Raw genomic sequence first — 11754 nt, forward strand, 5'->3', positions numbered from 1 at the left:
GTCTTACTTGGGAAGAAGACCTGAAGAGGAAGAACTCTAACCCACAGAGAGCAGAAAAGAAGATCCCACCTCTGCAAACAATTTCTCACCTCATCTCTGAAATGGTAGAGGTTCAAGGAAGAGAAAATAAAAAAAAAAAAACAAGAGTCTAAGAGTATGTCCAAAAAGCAAAATAAAAAGTGTTTTGAGATGGGAACAGAGGGAAATCAGAAAATTAAATCACCAGGGTAAGTCGGGATGGTGCATGTCTGTAACTCCAGTGCTCAAGAGGCTAAAGAATTGTGGGTACAGGTTATGGGCTACAAAGTTAGTCTCGACACAACGACAGCAACATAAAAAACAAAGGTTTCTAGAAATGGAACACCACCACCAACTTAATTTGGAAAGCAAGCGAGACATGAAAAGGTGGGGCAGACACAAGACAATGGGTGATGATAGGGACCACATGACTGAAGTCCAAAGAGAAGCTAACTCAGGGACAAAAAGTGTCAAGGGGCCTGAAAATAACTAGGTATCCTTCACCATTTCACAGGTGCACAAATAAAGAGATTACAAAGAGGGGGAGTTCAGTACCCTAAAGGGAATGAGAGTCCGACAGCATCAGGCGTCCCATTAACAGCAGGGAAGACAAAAACTAAGTAGACTCAAGGAGCTGTCGTGGACATAAAATCAAAGCTAGAATGACTAGATGAAAACTACATAAATGAGGAGCCTGGAGAGATGGCTCAACGGTTAAGAGCACTTACTGCTCTACTAAAGGACCCACATTCAATTCCCAACACTCATGAACTGCCTGTAACTACAGCTCGGGGGCTCAATCCCATGTCAATCTTCTGGCCTCTGATGTCCCTCTTCTGACCTCTACAGGCACTAACACATTCATGGCACACATTCATGTAGACATACTACACATAAATAAAAATAAACCTTCTTTGAAAACAAAAAACCAATGCCTTACATGCAAAACAAAGTAAAATAAACCAATAGTAAATGGCATAAAATGTTGAACAGAAAATGAGAACCTATCATAAAATAGCCCACTTTTAAATGATTATCTAAAACTTCAATATTATCATAGTCCATCATGGAATATGAAATGAGTCACGACATTTAAGTACAAAATGAACCACTTCTCAGTAGCAATGGGATGTAATAGCTGTATCCTTTCTAGAATTCAGTAACCAATCAATGTCAAAGAGATAATTAGCATTTTAAAACAGACTCATCAAATAAGCACTGTTTGTAGATCAGATGCCACGATATATATAATAAAACCATAGACTTCCTCGGCAGAACAAGAACTCTTTTACTTTATGTTCTGAGTGCTTACTTGATCAACTGCCAGTCCACTGTAACCGTGAGAGGAGAGCTGCGCAGAGGAGCAAAGGACTTCCCTCGACATGCAGGCACAGGACACTGCAACACGAGATTTACAAGGACTCTGGTAAGCCATAATCACATCTTACAGTAACTAAGTTACAATCTTACCCACTTCCTGTTATAATCTTCAGATGTCCTTCTTGGCCCTTTTCTAGCTGACCTTTCTCATTGCCTGTACTTCCTTTTTGCTGTGAGTAGCCAAAGCTCCCACCTCACCTCCCTACTGTATACTTATTCCTTTCTCTAAGCCCAGGAATTCTCCCAGTCTTAGGTCCTTGCCTGCCCCTTCTCCTTCAGTCTCTGGAAAGTCTTTATCAAGAACCTTCGTTTTAACCCTCAGGTCTCCTCTAGCCCCTTTGCATTGTGTGGTATATTCACTTGACAAGTGATTCTCACTGTATATGCAGGATGTGTTCAAGTTTCCTAAGTCACTTGTTGTGTGTCTGAAGCTCCAGGTACATTTATAAACGTAAGGCACTGTAGCAGATAGTAACAGTGTAACTCCCTGATCAGTCAGTTTCCCCTCCTGGAATCTGGCAGTCTGTGACAGAAGTCATGGTGCATAATTTCCAAGGCCAGCATATGAAAGGCAGCATTCTGCCTACCAACTGCTCTCTTTCCACAGCAGCCGTCAGCAGCCAAGTGCAGACTACAAGCTCTGAACTGCCATCATGTGTGTGAAAAGCCAAAAGCAGCCCATAAGGAAGGTGCCCAGTCAGGACACCTCTACGAGCTCCAGCTGGAGCACCACAGGGACAAAGAGGCAGAATTACCCAGGCGGGAGTTCTTCCCGCCTTCTAAACCAAGAAGTCATGAGAAATAACAGTCCTGTGGTTTTGAGCTCTAAGTATAAGGCCATTTGCTCTGCAACAGCTCTGATCAAAGAGTGACGTGGGAAGGTTTTCTGTAAACAGATGTGCCTTCTGAAAGAAGACAGAAGGTAAAGTTGATTAAGGAACACATCACCTTTGTAGGAAGATTGTACTTCCCATCGGGAAGAGGGAAGCTTTGGATCTCTCCACATGCAGCACAACGGAAAGCCATCTTGGTGCAGAGAGGCTTGATGTTACCGACACGAACCACAGTCCCTCGTACAGAGATGTACTTCCCATAGCAGTTTGCTCGGATGCTCTTGAGGTGTGTTAAGGGCTCATAGTTGTACACTCTAAAAATAAAGCAAGAATGTGCCTATCTATAAACTTATGAACAGAAAGAGCTGTATTTTCACAGGTTCCTTTGGGAGCAGCCGCAGAATTTATCCCAGAAATTTCACACGAGCTAAATTTTATTAAAAATAAAAAATGCTAAATCTCATATGTTGCCATCTAGGGAAAAAGTGGGAGGGAAAGAATTAATGAAGAAAAAGGAAGTCACTGTGGAGTGTACACCTTTAATACCAGAACCCAGGAGTCAGAGGCAGACAGATCTCTGAGTCCGAGGCCAGCCTGGTCTACAAAGTGAGTTACAGGATACCCAGGGCTAAGAGAGAAACCCTGTTTTGAAAAAAAACAAAAAACAAACAAACAAAAAAAAAAACAAAACAACAGGGCTGGAAAGATAGCTCAGAGGTTAAGGACGCTGACTGTTCTTCCAGAGGTCCTGAGTTCAATTCCCAGCAACCACATGGTGGCTAGCAATCATCTACAATGAGATCTGGTGCCCTCTTCTGGCATGCAGTCATACATGGAGGCAGAGCACTGTATTGTATACATAATAAATAAAATCTTTAAAAAAAGAAAAACAAACAAACAAAAAACCCAAAACCAACAAAACAAAACAAACAAAAGAACAAAGAAGGGAAAATAATTTCAAAAGGAAAATCCTATAGCTAAAGTGATTCTAGAGTTTCTAACATTTTTCATGTTTTTCCATTTCTCTCTCTCTCTCTCTCTCTCTCTCTCTCTCTCTCTCTCTGTGTGTGTGTGTGTGTGTGTGTGTGTGTTTTATGCTTAGTTCTGTTGCTGTTTTGAGACATTTTATACACTGTGAAGGAGCGTCACTCTGGTTGGTTTAATAAGGAGCTGAATGGTCAGTAGCTAATTTCCAGGCACAGAGGATGCTAGGAAGAAGGGTGAAGATGCCAGGAGACACAGAAGAAATATGAAAACAGGATGGACAATAGGTAAATGAGGTAAACCAGTCTCAGGGCAGCACATAGATTAATAAAAATGGGTTAATTTAAGTTATAAGAGCTAGCGAGAAACAAGTTCTAAGCTATCAGCCAAACTTTCGTAATTTAATAAGAAGTCTCTATGTGGTTATTTGGGAGCAGACTGGAGGGACAGAGAAAGACTCCCTACAGAGACAGGCCTTGAACTCAGATATCTGCCTGTCTCTGCTTCTCGGGTGCTTGGATTAAAGGTGTACACCACCACTCCTGGCCTAACTTCTCGGGTGCCGGGATTAAAGGTGTGCACCACCACACCTGCCTAACTTCTTTTTAAAGAGCTGCTACAAAATATCTCCTATAAATTTTTGGAAGAGAAAAACAAATCCCTGAAGTTTAAAGAATTTAAAAACTCTGTAAATGATGAAATAGAGAATATTTACTCCCCTGTGTCTAATATAATTCTAAGAATTTAGTTAAGTACACTTCACAAATAATCACATTTATATAGTAGTCTTAACAGGTTCAAAAACAACCTTTACAAAAGTTGTCAGGTCAGGAAATCGGCTTACTGGGGTAGAAAAATATGAACTTTTATCATGATGTGTTAGAATAATCCTCAGTCATTTAAGTTATGGTACTAAATAAGCAAGGAACATTGGTTTCCTTGTTTATATAAACGGAGGTTCTCGTTCTCGTTTTGGCTTTTTTTTCCTTTCCTTTTCTTTCAGTATTTACTGATTAGTGTGTGCAAGGGCACACATGAGTGTACTACGGCGTACATGTGGCGCTCAGAGGACAATCTGTGGGAGTTGGCTCTGTCCTTCCACTATATTGGTTCCAGGGACTGAGCTCAGGTCATCAGGCTCAGTGGCAGCATCTTTTACCCACTAAGCCATCTCACCAACCCAAGGTTCTTGTTCTTAAATACTTTTCACCACACAAAAACATGTGAGCAAGAAAGAATACACTGAATACAGTTCACAAGGGAAAAATACAAATGACCAACAAATACAAATACAAATGAAATTTGTAGAATTTCACTGTCAATTAGGCACCATGGAAAAGCAAGATAAAACTGCTTTGAGATTTCATCTCAGTCAGTAAAAACTATTATCAATAAGAAAAAAAATGGTAAGAAACGCTGTCAGGATCTTTCATACACTGCTGGGGAAATGTAAAATGAAAAAAATCAGTAACCCTAAGAAATGGAAAACGGAATTATTATATGACTCAGCTATACCGCTACTGGGTATAAACCTCAAGGATTCTGAGTGAGTACACTCACATTTACTGCTGTACTACTCAACAAGAGCCAAGATAATGAACTAGTCTAGATAGCTGTAATAGATAAATACATAGGGAAAATGTGGTACATAACACAATTTTATTAAATTGTAAAGAAGAATGAAATTATGACACTTATAAAAATGGATAGAATCAGAGATTATTACAGTAAGTGAAATATGCAAGACTCAGAAATATACACTGCATGCTTGTTCTCATAGATGAAGTACAGATTTATAGATTTATAGACACACACATGAACGTAGAAAGGGTCATAGAAGTGGGGGAACAAGTCTGAAGGGAGATAAGAGAGGTAAACAAGAGAGGGTAACGGAATCTCTGTGCCATGAAAACAGAAGCAAGGACTATTTAAGGAGAGGAAGGGACCCAGTCAAAGGCTAAGAGGGGAAATAGGTGAGGCCAGTGGGGGAGGGGAGGAAAATTAAAACAGTCATGATAAATACATGCATAAATGTTTCACAATGAAATCCATTTGTTTGTACAACAATCAAAAAGTTATTGAGAAAAAATAGCATCAAGTTTCTTACCTTGCAAAAATATGTGGCACATTTACCATTGTTTCCCCATCATTAGACAATCCCTCTTGAGCTTGTAATTCAGCTGCATGCTGTTCAAGGTCCTTGGTTAATACCTTAGTCAAAAATTGAAAAATAATACTCTTTAAGCAGAACTCTCAGAAAGAACCCAAAGTTCATGAAGAGCTCAGAAAAAAAATAAATAAACAGTAATGTAATAGTTAAAAGACTGATAACCAATTATGCCTATTTTGCAGTAGATTATTTCATTTGGGATCTTCTTATATCTGTACCAGAAAACTTCAGCATCCCTACCTTTTGTCCCAAATAAACCTAACATTAAAAGTCCTTACATTGGGGGCTGGCAAGATGGTTCAGCAGTCAAAAACACTCGCTGTTCTTGCAAAAGACTGAGGTTCAGTTCCCAGCACCTGCATAGTGGCTCAAGTCCAGTTCTAGAGGACCCATGCCTTTTTCTGACGTCTTTGGGCACTAGTCACACGTACATGTGGGCAAAGCACTCACACTAACAGTCCTCAAAGCCATTACCCACTGGGTTCCACTAAAAAACATTCTGTAGGGCATGCCTCAGCGTGAGCCAGAGCAGGAAGGATGGAAAGGAATTGTGCTTAAGAGCGTGTTAGATGAGTAAGGAGATGGCACAGCTGCCTGGCTAGGGAAATAATGGACTGGATGAGTCTGAAGGCAAGAGGCAAGGTTCCCAGTGCAGGGTGTTCAGCAGTGCACCTGGATGTCCTGACCTCCCCTGCAGTGTCCAGATTCTATGTATTCATTTAAGACCTATCCTAAGCCCACATCTTCCCTTGAGCTTTCCCCATTCTACCCCACCTCTGAAGGCACCCAGCACTAGTCTGTGCCTTTCCTGGGATCTGTTTCCCTTTACCTGGAGGCACTTAGGTGGGTGCTTTCAGGTGCTGTGTCGTCTGTCCCTGAGGAAAACTGACACAAGCACAGAACAACTGTCACTCTCAGTCTACGCATGGGACCTCGGAGAAGTGATTTTCCTGATGCTAAAGGAACTCACATTTGAGGCCAGTCCTTGTGCTCCAAATTCCTGACACCATGCTTGTTTTATATTTCATATTAAATCAGATATCTCCTCAAAAAGAAATCATAACTTCTACAACTTTAGTAAAATTAAGCTGATTCAAGGAAATTGCATATAGGCTGAATTTGTTATCTCCTAGGGGAAGTCTGCAATCCTTAAATTCTAACCAACTTCTGTTAGTAAAAGCTAAGTACCTTTTAAAAAGTACTGACACTATGGTATCTCCATTTAAATTTACCTGATGTATTGCCAGACCCATACACGCCAAGGTTTTCTCAGGGGTATCTCTTAATGCATTTTCTATGTCTGGTATCAAATTAGTTATTTCATCATCTTTTGTCAGCTCTTTAAAGTCCACCAAAATGCTTCCCTTTCTTTCTATTTCATCCTATAAAAGATTAAATTTTAAATATAACAATTGCTTTTTTGCAAGTCAGTTATCATAATTATTTAGTATGCACTTTGAGAAAACATGGAATAGTCACACAGTGATAATTCTAAGTTTTCTTACATAGCTGTAATATTGCAAATATTTTCATGTACATACTTAACAAACTTTCAAAGTTTCTATTTATAGTAGTATCTCTAAGGATGAGAAAGCTTAAGTAGAAAGAATATAATTCACCTAGGCCCACACTGCTGGTATGTGAGAACCAGGATCTAAGTGACACCCATCCACCTCCAGCGCTCACACTCACTAGCATCTCAAACACACTGTCCAGTTAGCTGTCACATAAAGACAGACTGTCAGTGTTGCTGTAGAAAGCACTTACCTTATCATAAAGGTCAATATGCCTTGTGAAAAATTTCTCAAAAGCTTGAATCTTCTCAATAAAAGGAGAGCTATCACTGTAAACTAATCCAACAAATACAGCATTAGCACCAATAATCAAACACAGAAGCATATATATTTTCCTGAGACAGATCCCTAGAAACACCACAAATTTCCCCCTTACTTACTTTGTATTGTGATTATATATGAATACTGATATGAATGACTACTTGAGATTCTAAAAAGAAAATGACATCTGAATAACCTGAAATATCTATAAAAGTCCAAACATCTGAGAAACTTTCTACTGAGTCTTGAGTATATCAATTCAAAATATCTCATATAATAAGCTTAAACTAACCATTATAATAAATGGAAAGCCATACACATAAACAGAGCTAAACATAATCACTACCTTTGGAAAGTAAATTCTACTTGTTCCGACTGCCACCTTTCAAATTATTTCTGAAGACTGAAGACAGACCACAGACCAATGCTTAATTGTAATCTCAAAACTATAATGCTGCTTCAGTCTAGTGAAATAGAGCTGGTCAACTTTAAGCAAGGTATCTCTTAAATCCCATCTTTAGTAATCTAAAGGTCACTTACAGTTCTCTGAGCTAACTGCTAGGACAATAATAAAAAACACTGGTGGTTAACGTATCATAAAGGAATTAAAAGATCTTCTGTGAAACACATCTATCAAGTGAATAGGGAAGGAAAGAAGAATTCATTCACAGAATGAATACTGAAAGTCACAAAGACAGGATCCTTGACCAGAGCAATATAGTATACTAGCGGGGGGAAACACACAGCTCTAGCTGGGCGGTGGTGGCGTACGCCTTTAATCAGGAGGCAGAAGTAGGCAGAGTTCGAGACCAGCCTGGTCTACAAGAGCCAGTTCCAGGACAGAATCCAAAGCTACACAGAGAAACCCTGTCTCGAAAAGCAAAAACCAACAAAATATCCACAGCTTTAAATAAAAAGAACAAAAAGCACATTTCATAAAAGATATAACAAGCATGTAGATACCATAAAGAAGGAAGAACAACATCTCCACGGTTCACAAAAATGTCTGACAGTAGATGGTATTCTTCTCTACACAGACTTGAAGTGGCATCTAACTCTTGGTTCCAAGCCTATTACTCTGTTTCTTGTTGGGACACCGACATCTGTGCCCAAGTTCCCAGACAACCTTTAAGTTTAGCCGGCTGGAGACACTGTAAGGACTGGGAGGCGGCAAGAAGTATGAAATAAACTGTTCTTGTCTTTGTTCATTCTCTTAGGATTTACTTTTATGCATATGTGTGTCGGTGTTAAGTATGTTACATGTGCAGGCGTCTGCAGAGGCCAAAAGAGGGTTTCAGAGCTAACTTTCTTCTGGAACCCAAGTTCAGACCCTCTAAAAGAATAGTAAGTATGCTTAACTTCTGAGCCACCTCACCAGCCACTTGTTGCAGTTCTTTTCAGCATCTCTCCTACTGTGATGGAGGAAGGTCATTGGTTAAAAAATAAAGAAACTGCTTGGCCCTCATAGGTTAGAACATAGGTGGGTGGAGTAAACAGAACAGAATGCTGGGAGGAAGAGGAAGTGAGCTCAGACTCGACAGCTCTGCTCTCTGGAGCAGAGGCCATGCTCCCCTCTCCAGGGCAGACGCCATGAAACAAGCTGCCAGGTCAGACATGCTGAGTCTTTCCCGGTAAGACTGATGCTACACAGATTATTAGAGATGGGTTGATCGGGATATGAGAATTAGCCTGTAAGGGCTAGAGTTAATGGGCCAAGCAGTGTTTAAATGAATACAATTTGTGTGTTGTTATTTCTGGTGTAAAGCTAGCCAGGCAGGACGAAAAGCAGGCCCGCAGCTACACACAACACTACTGCACAGAACAACTACAGTTCCAAGCTCCAGGATCCAACATCTGATGAGTCCTTAGTTGCTGAGATCAACCAGCTTCATTGATCTGCGTTCTGAGCACAAAGCAGGGTGCCTTCCTAAGTCCTAAAGCACAGCTTTGGAGGGTGCCCTGAGATTAAAGCGACATCTCTACTGTTCCTCCTCCAACTTTGAACTCCCAACTTCTGGCAGCCCTGGAATGTCTGGATGTTTGTTCTCCCTCAGCCACAGGGATCAGACTGCTGAGTCCAGGAGGCTACCTCAGTGCTCCCTTCTGCTTTTCGAGTCTTCTACATGCACATCTAATTCTTTGTATTAAATCCTTCTTTGAGACACTCACCAGTTTGTTTTCCTGACACATGCATAAAAACAACGCTCCTAACAAATGTTTGGGAGAACAGAAGGCATGTTATCAGACAGCCAACCAAAGGATGGTAACATGAAATGTAGTATCCAGAAATGGATATATAACTCCTGGTACGTTTAAGCTCTTTAACTCTACCTTCAGAGAAGTAAAGCTTCCAGCCCTTATACGGTATAAACTGATCCAACGTTGATTGTAGACGTAAAGGCTGTGAAGTCTGTTCTGAAAAAGCAGAATATGATGTTGGTAAAAAACAAAGCAATGTTTTCACCCCTAGTCCCTCCTCCCAGGGTCTATTAATAGAGTCTAAACTGGACAGCTCAATAAAAATAATACCCTGCTGTCTACTAGGCATGAATTGTTTTCTTTTAACACTTGTTTATGCATGTGTGTGTTGTCTGTGACCACGTGTGGTCTAACACATGCCAGTGTGCACACGTGGAGGTCACATGACACTTGCAGGAGTCAGTTCTCCCCTTCCATCATGTGGGTTCCCAGGGACCTGAGGGTCATCAGGCATGGTGGCAGGCACTCTTTCCTACGCCACCATTTCCTGGCCCTTGAGTTGTTGCTTTCACGGGAACGCACTTACCAGAAGTGTGCTTTCCTGTGGCTTTACTCGGGTCAGCTCTGTCCTCTCTTTCTCTCCAGCTTCCTGAGAAGCTCCCGCCACCTCTTCCTCTCTTCCAGCTTTGGAATCTTCCCCGACCAAAACCTCTTCCTCTATATGCACCACTCATGTCTTCTAAAGGTCAACAGCACTCCTAAAAATGTCTTAACGTAGTAAAAGGAGGACATTAATGTATTGTGGTTGAGACTTGCACACAGGCTTGCAAAATTCCATGCCACAGTATAAAGCTTACGTTTTGTGTAATTATTTAAGAATTTGCTTGTTTTTCGAGAGAGAGAGTTTCTCTGTGGCCTTGGAGCCTGTCCTGGAACTAGCTCTTGTAGACCAGGCTGGCCTCGAACTCACAGAGATCCGCCTGCCTCTGCCTCCCAAGTGCTGGGATTAAAGGTGTGCGCCACCACCGCCCGGCCTCAAGAATTTAACACCCATCACGATTTAAGGTACACTACAACCATTTACTCAGCACCAGTTTTTTTTTTTTTTCTTTTTCGAGACAGGGTTTCTCTGTGGTTTTGGAGCCTATCCTGGACCTAGCTCTTGTAGACCAGGCTGGTCTCGAACTCACAGAGATCCGCCTGCCTCTGCCTCCCGAGTGCTGGGATTAAAGGCGTGCGCCACCACCGCCCGGCCTCAAGAATTTAACACCCATCACGATTTAAGGTACACTACATCCATTTACTCAGCACCAGTTTTTTTTTTTTTTTCTTTTCCGAGACAGGGTTTCTCTGTGGTTTTGGAGCCTATCCTGGACCTAGCTCTTGTGGACCAGGCTGGTCTTGAACTCACAGAGATCCGCCTGCCTCTGCCTCCCGAGTGCTGGGATTAAAGGTGTGCGCCACCACCGCCCGGCTACAGCACCAGTTTTCAAAGAACCACCAAGAGAGAAATAAAGACGGTAACTTGAACCTGTCTGCAGTGTTTAAGACTATTATTAGACAATACTAGCTGAACATAATCCCCACCTGTAAGATTCTAGGGCTATATCGTAGTTCAATCTTTGTTGTATTATTTTCTGTAGCAAACTGTTCTAAAGGATAATAAAAATCCACTTAAAAATGCCTATCCCACTGCTACGAAGTACTAATGATTAAGAGAGCCTATTCTAATCTCGAAAGAGTTTAGTTAATAACTAAAAGGTTCGCAAAGAAGCAAACTAATAAAAATTAAGCTTGTTTGTAATAATACTGAGACAAAAACACAAGCCTTCAGGACCTCAAGATGAGACATCCCATCGCAACACCACGTTCCACATCGACCCAATAGGATAACATACGGGGAACGGTAGCAAGTCCAACATATATTTAGGGTAGTAAGCCACCCGCAGTCCCTGACTTCATTCGCGTCCCGTCGTCCTAATTGCGGGAGTCCCCGAGTCCTCCCAGCCAGCGACCGGGCCTAGGCGGTGCGCAAGCGCACGCAGGGCTACGCGGACACTCAGGTTCCAGAGCAGCCCGGGTGCCAGGGTCGCCGAGCACCGGAACGCGAGAGCAGGGCGGGTAAAGCCCGTGCCCAACACCACAAGTTAAACTCCGGGTTCCTCCGAAGTTCTTTTTTGGCGCGTCTATGACGCTTAAGGAAGGCACGCGACGGGAGGGCGGGACGAAGCGTAGCCAATCAAAGAGTTCAGATAGACGGAAGCTGCCAGGCTCCCGGAAGCGGGAGCCGGAAAGCGGAAGCGGCGCGCAGCACGTGGGGGCGGTGCTGGCGGAA

The 11754-nt window shown here is 41.9% G+C and overlaps 1 protein-coding gene across 2 annotated transcripts in view; it reads right to left on the reverse strand.

Annotated features, from left to right (window-relative positions):
* Window positions 1-11583, reverse strand: part of Mcm8 (minichromosome maintenance 8 homologous recombination repair factor) — a 33183-nt gene extending 21600 nt beyond the window's left edge. For both annotated transcript variants that reach the window (XM_057781002.1, XM_057781001.1), the window contains exons 1-8: window positions 11318-11583; window positions 10006-10187; window positions 9552-9635; window positions 7153-7235; window positions 6618-6767; window positions 5323-5426; window positions 2347-2545; window positions 1331-1416 (exon numbers count right to left, since the gene is read on the reverse strand). In XM_057781002.1, the coding sequence (XP_057636985.1) occupies window positions 1331-1416; window positions 2347-2545; window positions 5323-5426; window positions 6618-6767; window positions 7153-7235; window positions 9552-9635; window positions 10006-10153 (854 nt within the window). In that variant the 5' untranslated portion in view covers window positions 10154-10187; window positions 11318-11583. The remainder of the gene's footprint in view (window positions 1-1330; window positions 1417-2346; window positions 2546-5322; window positions 5427-6617; window positions 6768-7152; window positions 7236-9551; window positions 9636-10005; window positions 10188-11317) is intronic.
* Window positions 11584-11754: the final 171 nt, after the last annotated feature.

This window comes from Chionomys nivalis, chromosome 9 (assembly GCF_950005125.1).
Source record: "Chionomys nivalis chromosome 9, mChiNiv1.1, whole genome shotgun sequence".
Lineage (NCBI taxonomy): Eukaryota > Metazoa > Chordata > Mammalia > Rodentia > Cricetidae > Chionomys > Chionomys nivalis.